The 17,067-nt window shown below is 41.7% G+C and overlaps 1 protein-coding gene across 1 annotated transcript; it reads left to right on the top strand.

Annotated features, from left to right (window-relative positions):
* The first annotated feature begins 277 nt into the window (after positions 1–277).
* On the top strand, positions 278–14,030 carry st3gal2 (ST3 beta-galactoside alpha-2,3-sialyltransferase 2). Its single transcript, XM_013915289.1, has 8 exons — positions 278–340; positions 428–1,114; positions 7,488–7,547; positions 7,982–8,115; positions 9,779–9,958; positions 10,272–10,317; positions 11,181–11,300; positions 11,387–14,030. The coding sequence occupies exons 1-8, from the start codon at positions 278–280 to the stop codon at positions 11,558–11,560; spliced, it is 1,464 nt and encodes a 487-aa protein (XP_013770743.1). The 3' UTR covers positions 11,561–14,030.
* The last annotated feature ends 3,037 nt before the right edge of the window (positions 14,031–17,067 follow it).

Below are 17,067 nucleotides of genomic sequence, written 5' to 3'. Positions count from 1 at the left end.
GAGGCAGGGAAAAGTGACAGAGATCCAGACAGAGGAAGCCAGGAAAGGGAAAGTTATAAAGTTCAAAAGAGGAGGGAGTGGACGAAAGATACAAAGGTGCAAATACGCTGGGATTGTACTCGAAGCTGAAAGAGAGATCACCTCACACTGAAAACAAAGGACCTCTGAAGCAGTCTGGCTCCAGTTGTGTGTGATTCAGCGGCGACTCCTGTGTGTGTGTGTGTGTGTGTGTGTGTGTTCGTGTCTGTTCAGGCGTTTCAGTGTGTGAGACAAGTGCATGGCTGTGGAGCAGTTAGAGAGAGAATCCAGCGGGAGACATAGAGAAAGCGTAGGAGCTCCGGTGAGCGAACAGCTTGACTGTGAGACAGATCGACTCTGACACTATCCTTTGTATTTTTGTGTGTGTGTTTGTGCGTGTCTTTGACAGACCGATAAAGGGAGTGATTGTGTGGTCCATACTGGCAGCCAGTGGCTCGTCCCAGTCACTGTGACCAGACCGTGGTGGTTGCTTAGTGGAGGCACAGGAGGAAGAGGAGGAGGTAGTTGTGGGCTGGGGACAGTGGCAGGCCCAGGGGTGGGGACATGGCCTTGGGGGGGCCGCATACCGTCCTCCACCCTGCACCGGGACAGACGCTGGGGCTGGGGGTCCTGGAGCGGGGGCGCATCCAGGGGAGCTCCCAGAATCTCAGAGCTCAGGCCTTGGTTAAGTGGAGGGATGGTTACAGGTGGAGGTAGTACTGGGGTAGGAGGTGGAGCAGAGAAAGGAGGCAGAGTGAGATGTTCCCGCAGAATCTGGGTTCTCCTCGGTTCCCTGGTTCTCATCTTTCTCACTTCCCTATTCTTGTCCGTGTCCCTTCGCGGGGGCGTCGGATTCAACTACCTGGAACCACCCGGGTGGGAAGAGTCACGGCGTGTGAAGCTCGTGCCCAGCTACATGGGTGCGCACCGCCTGTCATCACCTGATGCCCCACAGCAGAAGACGTGTGCCTGCCCGCGCTGTGTCGGGGATCCTGGAGTTTCTGATTGGTTCGATGAAAACTACGACCCGGATATCTCTCCTGTTTGGACAAGAGACAACATGCAGTTACCCTCTGATGTCTACTACTGGTGGGTGGTAAGTAACTTTAATCTCTAAAGTTATGTAAGTTAGTAACAGTCTGGAGTGTTTTTCTTTTGTTTTGTTTTTTTCACATCAGCTAAAGCAGTAAATTATTGTAACATATCTCAAAGTCTGGAAAATTAATAACCTCCACAACCAGGGCTCCTACATCTTTGTAAATCTGTACTGTATTAGGTGTGGTGACGCATTATTACATGTGCAAGTTTGTTTTGTTCCTGACATCTGTTTGATGTTTTTTTTTTTCTCAATATTCGAATAAAGCAAAGAGCCTATGCCCTCAATATACTACGAGTTTAATAGCTTAGCTTCTTTGCATATATACTTATTGCTCCTAATCGGTAAATATTAAGCTCTATCCAAGAGCGTGTCAGCTTAGCACAAAGACTGGAAGGCTGGAGACAGCATGGCATTTCCAAAGTAAACAAAATCTTCTTAGCAGTTCTTCTAAAGCTCACTGATTAACAGGTGTTATCGTGTTAGTTTGTTTGCCCCCTTCTAAGTGACAGCACATAATCCCTTGTAAAACCATTATAGAATAAACATGCAAGATATAAGATTAAGATTAATGAACTTTTAGTTGAATTTTGAACACAGCCTGCGTAGTTGATTCCACTGCTTCCTGTTGTTATGTTAAGTGTCTGGCTTTATAATTAACATACAAACAGAATAGTTTGTCCATACGTGATTGATACAATGTGATGTTAATATTAGCAGGGTTTGTGCCTGCCAGAGCTAAATCTCCCACTGCTCCTAAGCACTAGAACAAATGCTACAGCTGTTAAGTTAGTTAATGTGTCTTATTAGCATACCGTTCTTGTTTTCACACATGTAAAAATACTTTAAATGATTGTTTTTTAAAAACGTAGTCATAAGGAACCAGAAAGAAATGTTATGAAGTCATACTTTGTCCATTCTTGAGCTATTCATTCACTTGTGTTCATTAAAATGCCGACTTATCCCTCCACGAGTTACAGCAGCCACAGTTTTCCTGGCAGAAACCCTCAGTGTCATACAGTCTTTAAAACAACTTCATTAGTTAAACTTATAATGTTTACAATGGTTTCATTTGATTGTTGGTATATTTACATGTGAGCAATTAAATAATTTAAAGCCAGGATCTGAATTCACTTTCATAAATATTCATGAAAAAATCCAGCAATAGTAAGGGCAATAAGTTCTCCACCGCCTGTCTGAGCTCTTAGCCCTTTATCTCGGTGTTCCAGGGTCAGATGTCCCTGACTGGAAGGGAAATTGGTATCCAGTGCATGCTACCACAAGTTCATGCAAATTGTAGAAGTTTCCAAATCAGAAATTTAAAGTTCTACTTATAAATGCTATGCTGCTTTTTTTGTATATGTGGTTTAGTTACTTGTTTTGGAGTAAAACACCTGGTTTGCATACTCCACACTAAATCTGCAGACTGCGTTTGGGTGATTTAATGTTTCTAACTTCATAAAGCGAAACACAATAATAAGATCATGTATTATACTACAGCATATAGCATCATTCTCCTCTGAACCACAGTAAACAAAAATAACTTTGTGCCACTGTCTGGAGCACTATCAAGCACTTTCTATTTATGTATATAGAGAGCGTGGGGAGCTGCAAGTTACATGGAAGACATAAGTTTATAGAACACTAACACAGGGGGAGTAACACATAATAATCTTGTCCTCCTCATCCTGCCTCATCTCTGAGCCAACCAATCCCCCTCTTACAAGTCCTACATGCTTCTCAAGTATCCCTGCCAGTCATATGTGATGGTATTTGTGGAAAAGTGGAACAAATAAACAAGGTTGGCCTCTGGGTTTTCCTTAAAATGTTTTATAGTAATGTGTAAAAAAAAAACAAACAAACCCCAGAATGAGTTTTTTTTTTTTAGTCAAGTGTGAGAGACAGGAAGCACTTAAAGGATCATTATGTAAACCTCCTTTTAGTTTGGTTTGTAACTATTTACGTACATGCGTTGTCTCTCTATGTCCACTCAAATCTAAGTGCAAATGTGTTTGTGTGCATCTGCAGTAAGTGTCATCCAGTTTAGTGTCCTTCAGTGGCCGGGTTAGACTCTTATTTCAAAGCCGAATCCTCAGCTAAGCTCTGAAATGGCAAAAAACTGCAAACACAGGCCAACAGCTGCCAAGTCATTAGGTCACACAGGGTAACAGGGTGGTGATGAACTGGCGTGGGGGGGGGAGCGGATAGGAAAGGAACGGGCAGATCTAAAATACATTTATATTAAATTATATTAATTTAATTATATCAAATGTGGTTTCTGAATTTAATTAGTCCAGAAATGTAATCATCTGCTTTTAATGGACTTCCAATAAGTCACATTGCTTGACCACTGTAGGCAGTCATTTTAATGAACGACTTGTGTTGGTTACACCACGTATGTAATGTTTTTATTGCTTGATTTCTAATATATAGCATATACCTTGTGTGTTTGTTTGGCACCATGAACTCCTGACCTTGAAGACCCCTTAACTTGAGGTCTGGAGTGTAGTTTTGGCATATATGTTAAAATCGTTGCTAATGCTAATGGGGAGGACTCTACCTATCTTAAAATACCTTAACATTTAAATTTGGAAACTTCATAGAGAGTTTCCATATTTTTCTCTAAATTTAGAATGTTCCTTAAAATATTGTAAGAATGAACATAATGTAAATTATATTTATTAGCCTCCTATGAAGGCAAAGACAACTCACCAGGCTTTGGAGAGATAAGTGTTGTAGACAGGCAGCTGTCCTTGTTTCTGAATTACTGCAGACACAGTGAAAAGTGCCAGTTTACGTGTTGTCTGCATAAATTTAGAGTAGAAAAATGTCACAGCACCCTGAATGAAGCTTAACAATTTGCCCAGAGTGATCACAAGGCATGTAAATAATTACATTCAAATTCATGCGGCCTCTCCTGCAGAGGGTACTGCGGAGAATAAAAACTTGACTAGAACTTAATTAGAATATTATATCTGTTTGAAAAGAGAAACCCTGCATATCACAGTCAAGAATTGTTGGACTGCTGGAATTAGTTGTGTGGAAATTTGCTGAGAATTACAATCGCAGACATACTCCAGAGTCTTTAATTGAGTCATGCGTGAATTCTGACTTTTTCAAAAGAATTGACATCAAACCTAAAAGGCAAGCCTTATTTAGCAACTACACGATATTTATTCTCTCACACTGCAGTCAGCAGATTTCCACTCTCTAATCAATACATCCATTTTAACTTAACAGGAATTAATGGATGGCTGGGTGGAGAATGGAGAGAGGAATGGCCACAGACCTCAAGAGTAATAATGGCTTGCTGTCTAGTGTCTTGCCTGCTTTTTATATTGTTGTGTTTCGAGCTAGTATTTATCTTTGATAATGTAAAGCTGTAATGTAAAGTAAGGATGACTTACAGTCCTTGCATTTGGGAATCAGAAAACAGAAAAAGACATTGTTTCCTGGTAAAGCCTTTTATGAGGCAGACTTCAGCAATTCACAGTAGGGATCATCTGTGTAGCTGCTCCCTAGTCAGTTACCTCCTTTTATTTCTTCTGAGAGAACCTCTTCAGTCCAAAAGTGATTTGTTATGGGAAGTCTATGCACCCGATGCAACCAGTGAAAAAAAACACTTCTCCTTTGTTATTTGATTTGTTTGTTTTTAGTATTGGTCGACTTTCTTTTATTCCCAAATCCAATAGCAGCGCTATAAAGAAATGAAAACAAGCGATTAATGCGTATTCGTGATTGGACCTCTTCAATCAAACCTAATGTGCAAATGTGTACTCCTGCCTCAGGAGAGGCACAATGCAAGCACGCAGTGAAAGAAACATTTTAAGCATTTCAGTCTGTTGCTGTAGACACAAACTCTCCAATGTTATAATTGTACTTTTTAAGGTAATTTCTTTTAAAATTCGCACACTGGGCATCTGTCTCTAATTTTATAACAGGGCTAATTTTGAATATCTAATGTGGCTTCTGGAAACAGCAGTGAAATCTTGTTTCAATGGAAAAAGAAAAATTAGAGTTCCTTGGATGCAGTTGCCAGGAAACTTTGGGAGTCAGAAGACGGCTGACATGAAGGAAGCTCGACAGCATCCAGCTATGCTGCCAGAAAACAAACGCCAAAAATTAGTAGCCCCTGAACAACAGCGGTATCGAATGCCAAGCTGGCTCTGGCATCGTGTATGCAGTCAGAGACCGAGGAAGGCAAAGGGATGGATGGATCAAGGAGGATTGGAAAAACAGAGACAAAGACACAATAGCAGAGAGGCAACAGCAAGAGAAACAAAGTCAGAAGGTGTGAAAGAAAGATTAGTGGACTCTGATCAGGGCTTATGATCTGCCTCGTGCACAAGCAACCCAGAGAGAAAAGGAGATGAAGATAGACAAGAGGAGCAGCAGTAAGGCAGAACGGAAAGGGGAAGTTAAAGAGCAGGAGTTAGACATGCGGGCAAAAAGGCTGATAGAGAAGATGCATGAATGAAAATCTTGAAGACTGAGATCTGTGTTGGAAGAAGCGAATTAAGGGCACTGGTGGGTGCAAAGGAAGGGGTGACAAAGGAGTGTGAAAATGAAAATTGCTGTGTGTGGGAGAGACAGAGAAAAGATGGTTATGGATAGGAGGAGCCATGCTTCAGCTGCCAATACCCTGATGGATATCCATAGGATGCCATAAACTGCATTCTTTGTTTATGGATTGTTGTTTTGTTTTGTTTTTTTACATTTGTGCAGGTGCTTGTTTTATCTTTTCACGCATGATTGCACATTTGCCTGTGTGGTTTGGCAGATGCTCAAATGAGCCAGGATTTATTTTTTGCCTCTTAATTGGACAACTTCTGTTTGTTAGTTGGTAAGCATCATCATACCACAAAAGGGCACTCAAACCGTGATCCAGAGAAATGAAAAACACTCTTACTGACATGAATAAAGCAAACAATGTTTTTTTTTCTTAACTGTAAACATGTGGCTTCAATATACTTCATGCCCTTTAAGATCACTTGTCGATGTAAAGCGACTGGTGCCTGCCCAAGAAAGCTTTGAAGTTAAAGGATAAGTTAAAAAACGGGCATTTCGTGAGTTAAAGCTTTAAAAATGAAGGGTGCCTCCATGCTAGCAACACTGAGAGGCTATAATTAGGCACAGCAATGCTTTGAGCTAAATGCTAATGTCACGATGCTAACATGCTGGAAGCGATTAACATTTTAAAATTACCATTAAATCAAAGCAGAGCTGAGGTTGATGGAAATCTGGTTAGTGTTTGGAGGGGCGGTTTTTGTTTTTAAGTATTTGATTAAGTGAAATTTACCAAATCATTTACCAAGAAATTAATATTTTCACATGTGGCAGGTGACACCCAGATTGTTCTGCTGGTGCTGCTGTTACTTTTTTTGCCTATAGATGGAACTAGTTTGCACGCTCAAGGACTCAAGAAGTAGTCACGCCCATGGTCTCTTACCATAGTGTGTTGAAATGCCATCATTTATTATGAGGACAAACATGCCAAGACGGTTTAAGCACTTTTTAAAGTTCACCGGTTTAAAAGCTATTAAGGCTTCTCATTAAAACGGCTTCAAAAGTCAGCAGCCACAGGTCAGAGGGTAGACTGATACTTCTGTGCTCATTTCAAATGTGCCCTGTAAAATGGTGGAGCTTTTAAGTATGGTAATTTTGTGAGGTGCCGTGCTTTATTTTTTTTCTAAGTGACCTTCCTCATTAAAATTATAATGGACTCTGTTTAAGCTAAAGCGCTTAGATTATTATTCATGTTTTCTGACAAGCTGATGAACAATGCATTAAACCCATTTTCACAGTAGCCAAAGGCAGGAACTTAATCTGAGGGTGTTTTTTTTTTTTCAATGTAAAACACCAGTAGCTTCACATTTATGGTGTTATTTATCCATTAATCCTCTGACAGACAGCTAGCTTAAGAGCGACCTATTGTATCACTCTCCTCCTCCTCTCTTCATCTTTCTCTGAGCTATGTTTAGATCTTATTTTTTCTCTTCTGTGCACCTTTACATTTACCAAATCTTTTTTTTAAATAATTTACTCTGAAACAACCTTTGCTTTCTTTTCTTTTTTAAAAAGATTTTCTCACTCCGCTTGTTTTTGACATGTGGACGGCAATGCCTCAGCTCCTTTGACCACAGTCTGACTGCATCCTGTCAGTCTGACACGTAGCTGTTACCTAAACACACACGCACACACTTAGGCACAAGCATCTGCTTATTTTCTCTTGAATGCAGGCGAGTGCATGCATACACATGCACACGGGCACACAGAATGTAACTAAATTTAAAGTCTCTTGTCAGATATGATTTGTCTGCAGAGGAGAAACTACACATCCTAACTATCTCTCTCTCTCTCGTTCTCTCTCTAGATGTTACAGCCCCAGTTTAAACCCCACAGCATCCAGCAGGTGCTGCTGAGGTTGTTCCAGGTATTTTATATTATTAATTCATCTTTCCTTTGCCGTAGTGCTTTCATATCAGCCAAGTCATTAATTCAGACTTCCGTCCAAAGACTGAGTGGAGGGGGAGCAGATTGTCTTTATTTGACATTTGGTTTATCTCAAACCTGGCTCATTCCTCTCCAGCGCGTCCGTATGACTTTTTTATATTCGGACTCTCAAAGCACTTAAAGTGCTTTCCCATAAGGATGTAGGTTTAGTCTGGCTCCCTTAGGGCTGAAGTGGTTCATGTATTTTTCATGGAGATTCTCATAAAGAATTCACCCCAATATTGAGAGCTGCATGTATTTTCACAGTCAGGTCTGAGCTGCAGTTTAGGTCGTTTTATGTGTATTTGTGATGTATTTAATTTCCTCCGTAGCTTCCTCCAGTCTGCTTGATTTAATCATGGTTGTTTATCACAGGTGATTCCCGGAAGGTCGCCGTACGGCTCGTGGGATCCGGGACGCTGCCTGCGCTGCGCTGTGGTGGGGAACTCCGGGAACCTTCGCGGGGCCAGATATGGCGCAACCATTGATGATCACAACTACATTATGAGGTGAGAGACGGCTGCAACGGATAGATGAGCAGAGCAAGACAAAACAGAGTGGATGCAGGGCACTATTAGATAAAAGCACGACTCAAAGAAGTAAAATTATGCTGTAAGACCAAAGCTTGGAGGTGAAGGAGGGAGAGGAGAGGAGGGAGACAGCTGGAGGGAAGAAGAAAAAAGAGTTTATGTGGGGATTACACTGTATTCTCACTCCGCACAGTATGTGCCATTAAAGTTCCATCATCATAGCCATCTAGATTGTGTGTGCATGTGTGTACAGGATGGGGAGGTGTACTTACAAAGAAGCAAACAGCAGATATGTGTGCGATAGCAAAAGTAATCCCAGCGTTTGTGTCCCGAGACATTTGAACTTATAGGCTGCGTCTCTGTCTCACACACACGCTCATGCACAGAGGCACATAAATCCTTTTGTGTCAGTCTGCTCCCCAGCTGTTTCCGAGCCGCATTGACGGATCACAAAGCCTGATTGTTCTTAAACAATCCAGCTCATGAGCACAGCTATATGTAGTTTCCTGCACTGCGCGCGAGTTAGTGTCGAGGACACATGCCGGTGCCATGAAACACTCAGCAGGAGTGACTGATATAATGTGTTTTTGCCTGCTATAGGCAATGGAATCCATTAGAGCTGCATTCTCAATAGACCCGTGTGGGCAGCCTTCAACTTCCATCTCCTGCTACGATTTCTTAATGCTGTGCTTTGATTTTCATTTGTTTTTCAACCAGCTTGACCCACAAAAGTCCCCCTCACTATCACCACCCACCGCCTGTCTGCGTGCTTTTTAACTCCTGCTGTGTGAACAACATCTGTTTTGTTCACTGGCATATGGTAAGGTGAAGTCAGTAGCCACCTTTTTAATTCCAAGTGCAACCAACTGTTTACATAAACGGATCACTCCTCCAGACAGTGAGTCACAGCTACTGTAAATACAATGAATGGCTCAAACGCAGCTGAGCGATTAGTTACTGTCTGACTGATTTTCCTGCATATAATATACATTACTGTATACGCTGCATATGTGTACTTGATACAGTGTGGCTGTGATAAACGTAAAGTGTTTTCACTGCTATGGGAGCTGTGCTATGATGTAGAGAACAAGTAAACAAACAGTCGCTGAGAACAACGCTCTATAGGTGAAGAACTTGTTTGTGTGACCTTGAATCAAACTGCATTCAGCAGCAAAACACTGAAACACTGAAATCACCTCAGCTGTAAAGTGTGACAAACTGAGCCCATTTTCTTTTATGACATGCTTTATTTTTACTTTATTTAAGTTAAGCACATTTTAAACAACTGTATTGTTTGCTCTCAAACTTATTTTATCAGTTACAAAATTGCTGAATAACACGCAAGCTGATATCTGTATACCAATATATCTGTCATAGACCCATAATAGCCTAAATTAGTATCTATATTGAGCTCTATGAGGTCATGAAGTCATTCTTCAAGAAATTGATTCCAGCAACATGAGCAGGAATTGCATCAGGAATTTGGCAAGTCAGTGTGAAATTAAATCCATGTGAAGGTACTTTGGCACCAGTTTGAGTCCAGCTGGAGGTAAAACCCAAGGCCTCACACAGCAATTTCTAACAGCCTGTGACCTGATGATGTTCATCTCTCACGCTGTTCCCCCGTCACACTCTCTCCTAGGATAAATCTGGCACCCACAGTGGGCTACGAGGAAGACGCGGGCAGCCACACCACTCACCACTTCATGTACCCAGAGAGTGCCAAAAACCTGGCAGCCAACGTCAGCTTCGTGCTCGTTCCCTTCAAAACACTGGATCTGGTCTGGATCACCAGCGCTCTGTCCACGGGCCAGATTCGATTGTAAGACGAGACACGTGCACGCAGATATGCATAAGCATGGATTAAGACATGTCAAATACTGCTTGCAGCACAGGGATGTTGAAACTTGCCATTTGACTTCAGGGCACACAGACACACGGAAGAGTATCTTTGGGGAATAAATAAAATTTTCTTAACACACATGCACTGACACGTGGAGTGGAGATGTGAGAAGTCAGAGAGTTTTTGGGGTGGAACAATCTGCCAGCTGTCAATCATCCAGAATTCATAGCTCCAGCAATCACATAAAGTGCTGATTGAATGTAGTCAATCAATTTCTCTCTCTCCCTCTCAGTACTTACGCTCCAGTGAAGCAGTTCCTCCGAGTAGATAAAGACAAGGTATGTATTTTCATTGAGTGCAATTAATTTTGGCCATTTTCTCTCTCACACACACACACACACACACACACACACACACACACACACACACACACACACACACAAAGAGGGAACCTGGTCTGCTACAACTGTTTCGCCCCATTCCCATTGTTGATGAAGGATTACAGTTGGATTATAAACCCTTCCTTTGTTTTCACTAATCTGCTCGTTTTTGGGTATTTTTAATCCGTGAAAATAAATAAACTCAGACTAATCCCTGTCATGTGAAGACTTGGCAAATATCTTCGCCTGGTCAGAGACTCAGTTTTAATTTGTTTTAAAAAATTTTTTTACAGCATCTTTGTGGCCGACCCAAAATTATAGATTTAAAAGACTTACTCCCCCACTGTGGGGTGGGGGAGTAAATGTGGTTCTAAGCAGCCTCTCTAAGCCAAGTTTGTTGCAGACTTGAGTATCACCTAGAGGTAGATGATAAATGTCTAATTACCATTCATTCCCTTAAGAAGTCCTTGAATCTTTCACAGTGATCAGAACTGCAGGGAGTATTAAAATTTAACTTGTTCTGTGGGACCGGTGGAATATGCAGCGTCTATAATATGCACGGGGTTATCTTCCCTGTGTTAAAGTGCAAACAAGCTCATTCCTTCATTTTGATGAGGAATGAGCTTGAATTTTACTCAAGTTGGAACGATGTGGCTTTGTAGTTGAAGCAGAGGTCTGCAGGTCTCGCTGCCCGAGGCGGTACTTTTAATTAAACAAGAAATTCCACAGTTTTCTTGTAGGACTTTTGCTTTGATTTCACAGTGAATAAGACTTTATCTTATGGTATCTTCCCTTTCTCTACATGTCCCTCCATGACCCAGGTCCAGATCTTCAACCCAGCATTCTTTAAATACATCCACGACCGCTGGACTAGACATCATGGCCGCTACCCCTCCACTGGGATGCTAGTGCTGTTCTTTGCTCTGCACGTCTGTGATGAGGTCTGTTCTTCTTCTTTCTCTCTCTGCATTTGCATCAACGTGGCACTTGTGTCATATGTCTTGTTTTAACTTCTGCTCTCCTCTAGGTGAACGTGTTTGGTTTCGGTGCAGACAGCCGTGGAAACTGGCACCACTACTGGGAACAGAACCGCTACTCCGGAGAATTCAGGAAGACCGGCGTCCACGACGCAGACTACGAAGCCCAGATTATTGAGCGGCTGGCCAAAGCCGGCAAAATCACAGTCTTTCCTGGAAAATAACCAGCAAACCAACCTGCATATATCTAAAGTTTAGTGTTAGAGGGCTGGTTCAGCAAACAGACACTATACAGGCTGCTTACATCATGTTTTTGCTTTCACTTGCCTGCACAAGTTTAGGTTCTCAGCTGAAGTAAAACCAAATGGCTACGGAAGACGAGACAAAGTGATCACAGTTGGTACTCAACACTTTACTCCGTTCACTTTCCCCTCATATTAAATGAATGCCCTCTGTTGAGCTGCAGGTCGCATCTGTTAAGTAGCTACAAACAACTATTGTGTAGATCCAACGTGACTCTTTTCGCTGCTCTAAAAGTGGGAGTTGAGCCTCAAATTAGAAGCAAAAGGCTCAGGATTTCACCTGGGCTGCGTTTGGACTGAAAGTCAAGGCAAAGGACAGTACAAACACAGGTATGAGGGCCCATGGAGGAAAACCTAACCAATGACAATAAATACTGACTTTGTTTGCAGCGTGGAGGATGCTGGAGAAGGAAACGGAGGAAAAACATGTCCCACTTTTGGACTAAATCCAGAGGAAATATTCACCTTGGATGACAACCTAATCCTCAATAAATAACAGAGACACGCCATCATATGTACTGAAAAGACGACAGAAGCTGAACGGTCAGCGTCTAGAGAAATGTTGTTCTACATCGTTTGTTGTTCCCCTTGTTAGGTACAGACCTTCAGAAAAGGCTGAGGTTGCAGACGCAAAAGTGTAATGTTGGACATTTAAAGGACGCCAGAACTTAAAAGGCCACTTCATAAACAGTTGTTCTTCTCAAATCTTGACAATTTTCACTGTAAACTCATATTTATGTGGTTTCTACTGGAGAAGACAGTGTTATAAGGACTTTGTCTGACAGTGATGGGTTGTAAAATGGTTCCTTAAAAGACAGTGCGTGATTGCTCTGGGTTTATAGCATATGACTGTCCTCTAAAGTCCCCAGAGTCCTTACAGTCTCAGCAAGGCGTTAGCACCATGCAGCTGACCCACAGAAGCACAATGGAGACTTTTGCCTTTCAGCCATTCTGACTCAGAAAGATTACTGCAGCACTAGCACCGCATCCTGCTTTTAAATGCCACAACAACCACAGGCCCCTGCTACAGCCTTTATTCACATTCAGACTCGGAGAGGAAATGTTCTGGGAGAATGACGCTTTGACTGTGGTGAGGCCAAAAGCCCATCTCCGGGGATTTTATGTTTGGATGGAAGCATGCTGGTGTCTGGGCCCCGAGTTTAATCCTCATGTGGTCTGTCCAGGTCTAATTTGGGAGAAGAGGACTAAAAACAAAGAGCTGGGGCTTGTAGAAACAGACTGACAAAGCCGGCATGAGAAGCAGAAAAAGAAGAAGGCGTCGCGTCGCTGCTGTTTATGAGCAGCCGCTTGCACAGTGCTACTCAAACTCACCGCTCTGGTTTGGAAAAGATGGAGAAGCTAAGACTTCTGGCAACCTCCCACACCTCAGTGGAGTTAGAAACTGTTCAGAGCACTTCATCCCAAATTAAGGCCCATTTAATGGAGTGAAAGAAACCTCCACCAGATATTAGAGTTATTAACTCATAAGTAGCTCAGCATCATTAACCACTAGCTCCAGTCCCTCTTCAACCAATTAAAACTTTCAGCTGTGTCTGGAGGGGGCGGAGCTACCAGTCGCCTTACACTTGACCTCTCTGCCATAAAACTGCACATCCTGTCCCGTTGTTTTCATCGTGATGACATCCCACCCCCCACCCCTCGCAGAGTTCATGCTTAGCTTTGTTTGATTTGAGGGATTTACGGATCACCTCAGAAAAAAAAGTGTTTCTGTCACCATCAAGTAGTAGTGATTTACTTGTGATATTCGCCATTGTTAGTTGATATGTCTTTAACAAGAAAACAAGCAAAGATAGTTTAGGATGTGCTGCTAGACCATTTCTAGAGGAGAGGTAGATGGGCGAAAGTATTTGGTTTAAGCTGAGGTTGTAAATTCATCCTTGGAGATGTGGTCATAAAGAGGTGGAGGCTGAAAATGAAAGGTACTCAGGGTTCCTACGCAGGTCTGTAAAACATGAAGAAAAACTGGCAGAGTGAACTCAACTCGCTCTTCACTCGCACCTAATGCAGTTATACTGATTTGAATCATTATCGTAAACGCAGCATTTGTACTGAGAGCTGTGGCTTTGAAACTTTATGTGCTTTTCTTTGTTTTCTTTCATATATATAATGTTACAAATATGGATGCCCATATTAAATATTGCCAAATGTTCAAGTAATAAGGTAAGCTTCTGTAAAAGTAACTGCTGTGAGCTCTAATCCCAGATGTTACACAGTTCTAAAGGCTTAGTTTAATGTTTTTTTCTGCTCTTGTGTCTATCTGATGTCAGCTTGGTGCATATTTCCTTATATGGTCAGCCACAGCTCTGGCTTTCCTACAATCCGGATGTTCAGTCTGACGTCACTAGCCGTGTCTGGGCCTAAACTCCGCTGCAGGTCCATATATCAAATGATCACTATGGCATTACTGAGAGTTGAAAAACTGTCTAAAGTCTTTCATCTTTAATAAAATGATCAGCGTTCTGCTCTACCAGGTGTAACAATTGAGTTTAACATCCAGGCATCCATGAAAACTGAATTTATGACATTTAACGGAGTTAGAAGTTAGCAGGGAGTTAGCTCGCTAGCTTCTATCTAAATACAATATAGCATGTCCTGACTGCGGGGTTTTGGAAACAAATTAAAACGTACAGCTCTGCTATCACTTCCAGCATAAATGAAGAGAAAACTAAACAGCAGTGACGTTTGTAGGGTTACTGAAGTTTGGCTAGCTGGTATATAATGATGTGCTACGTGACTGCTAGCGACACAGCTATGTTAGCATAATATAAACAAGCTAACTTTTTTTCCACTCGATAAAAGTTAACATGAGTGTTCTCGGTGGTCAGGAACAAATGTAATTGCATGGCAGGATGCTGTAAAAGGACCAAACTTCAGCCAGGAGAACAACTGAGATAATCCATCCACAATACGAAATTAGTCATTCATATACTGCTGCATGGGCTGGGCTGTAGTTACATCCTAAGGTTTTAAAAACTGAGCTTAAATAAATGATTAGTGGTAATAAAAGCCGAGGGAGGTCAACAGTGATCACTGACTGTTTTAGGAGCTTTTTGAGATCAAATAGAAGAAAATACATAACATTAAACATGTTAACAACACAAAAGCCATATTAAACGCAGACTACTTTAGACCCGGAAGTAGGATTCGTCGCGTCATCACTGAACAACCAGATAAGAAGGCAAGGGTGCAAGACAGCCAATCACAACAAAGAGGCCAGAATGTTTCATTTAGATGATGCGCTGGGTGGCTATTTAAGATAAGATAAGATAAGATAAGATAGAACTTTATTAATCCCTCGGGTGGGTTCCTCTGGGAAATTCGAAATATTTAAAGGGCCAGTATAAGGTAAATTATTGAAAACATTTTTTAAACTGCTAATCAAGCAGAAACCACAACAGAAAATGAGCATTAATGGCCCCTTTTAACATTTTCTTTAAATTTTTTTGATAATATTTCTGTCAGTCACAGGCTCGATTCAGTGGTGAGTTGTCAAACTGTAAGTCATAAATTACTTAAAGGGTCTAAACACTTAGTTTCAAATTTACATATTTCAAAAATAGTATTAAATATTTATGAGGAAACCAACAACATTCAGAGTTAAAGGCATCCTGTGGAGTTTTTGACCACAAGCAACATTATGGAGCAGCGTGTCCTGTTTTCATACATCTAAAATTAGAAAATGTAGTAATATAATGGTTTTCCCTGCCGATGGCGTTTAGTTTTTTTGTTTTGTTTTGTGTTTAAATCAGCTTTGTTAATGTTTTACGAATAGGAAAAAGCATTGAGCTGGGCTGTTAGATCTGCAGGATATGCTTACAGAGAAACAAAACCTCTGCAGGCCCTGTCGCCGCTGTTGCTCTATGAGGTTCCCAAAATTCACCAGCAGTGTTTTTATGTTTTTTGTTTTGTTTCATCTCACATTTTTCCACATCCGGCCTTCCTATTTTAACCCAGGGCAAACAGCACATACAGACTCATAGAGCATGCTGCTCTGTGAGAAAAGTGCTAGGTACAGCTTGAATATTTTTCTTTATGAGTCAGCGTGTATTTAGTGACTCATAATGTGGCATGCGCTGAGTTAAAATACCAAATCTGACACCCCCCTAAAAATGGTTATGAAGATTTGTCAATAGAAGCTGCGTAGGAACTGTGAGCGCCAACTTCTGCAGCACCTGCTTCATCCATGTGAAATAAGACCTGTGTGAGAGAACAATCACATCTCTCCGCGATTGTTGTTATAACTTCGGGGATATCATCCCCTGACATTATTACTGAGGTATGTTCTTATTAGCTGTTTTACATTTTACATGTACTTTAACCAACATTCTTACTGAGAACGATTAAAGAGTACCCATTATGCTTTACCTAATTTTCTGTCATATATATATATATATATATACTGTTACAGAAGTGGATGCTCATATCAAACATGGCCAAAATTTCAAGCACTGAGGTGAAAAAAGCTTCAGCCTGCTCTAATCACCCAGTTTCAGACAGTTATGGGGGGTCTGTGCCTAATTTGTTCGTCTCAGCTAATCAGAAGAAAGCTGGCTTAAAGGGAAAAGAGCCAACACTGGTTGTTTTCAGTGGCAAGCTGAAGACCCAGTATATGATAAATAAAGATTACTTTGAGCTATAAATCATTAAAGGCTATTGTGAGAGCCCAAGAATAAAAACACAACAAACATGGAGCTGGAAATGAGCATAAGAGGTCCACTTTAAGCTGTGCCTGTGCTTCTGATATGAGCTCCGTTGGTGTATTACTGTATTGTCATTGTACTTGATTTCAGTGTTTTTCTTCTTCTTTGCACATAACAGATTTTACAGGATGTTTTGGTGTTGCTGTGGCTGATTCTGGACACTCTTTATCTCTCTCTCACACACACACACACACGTGTACACTCATGCTTTCGTGCCTTGTCCTGCTGCTGGACATCCTCTCGCCTACAGCTGCTCCATCGGCAACACACACCTGCTACCATTTGCCATTTTTTCCCACAAACACGTGCACACAAAAGCACACACATGCACATCTTCTGGCTGAGAACTGTGCCTTCTGAGCTGTACATGCACACACCTTCATGAAACACGCTCTTCTGCCTTCTGGTCACGGTACAAACGTCCCCTGGTGTTCACTCCTTACTGTCATTGTTTTCTAAAGATGGTTGAGGGAGAGATGTAAACTCGTGATGCAGCGTGACTCACGGTGAATTCATATTGGGCCCTTTGCTTCTTTTTGGGACACAGGGTAGATACTCGTGAGGCAAGATAGACGGCAGACAGAGAGCGCTTGAATCTGCTTTATTCTAGTCCGCGACTCTGCGGGTACCTGTCCTGTTCTTGTCTGTTTTGAAGCACGCCACGAGTGTAAAACAGCAGATGCAGATGATAACAAAGCAGCTAAAATC

Source organism: Pundamilia nyererei, unplaced genomic scaffold (assembly GCF_000239375.1).
Source record: "Pundamilia nyererei isolate P.nyererei 1_Seehausen unplaced genomic scaffold, PunNye1.0 scaffold00283, whole genome shotgun sequence".
In the NCBI taxonomy this organism is placed as follows: domain Eukaryota; kingdom Metazoa; phylum Chordata; class Actinopteri; order Cichliformes; family Cichlidae; genus Pundamilia; species Pundamilia nyererei.
Note: the sequence above shows the minus strand (reverse complement) of the source record. Positions and strands in the feature narration are given on the sequence as shown.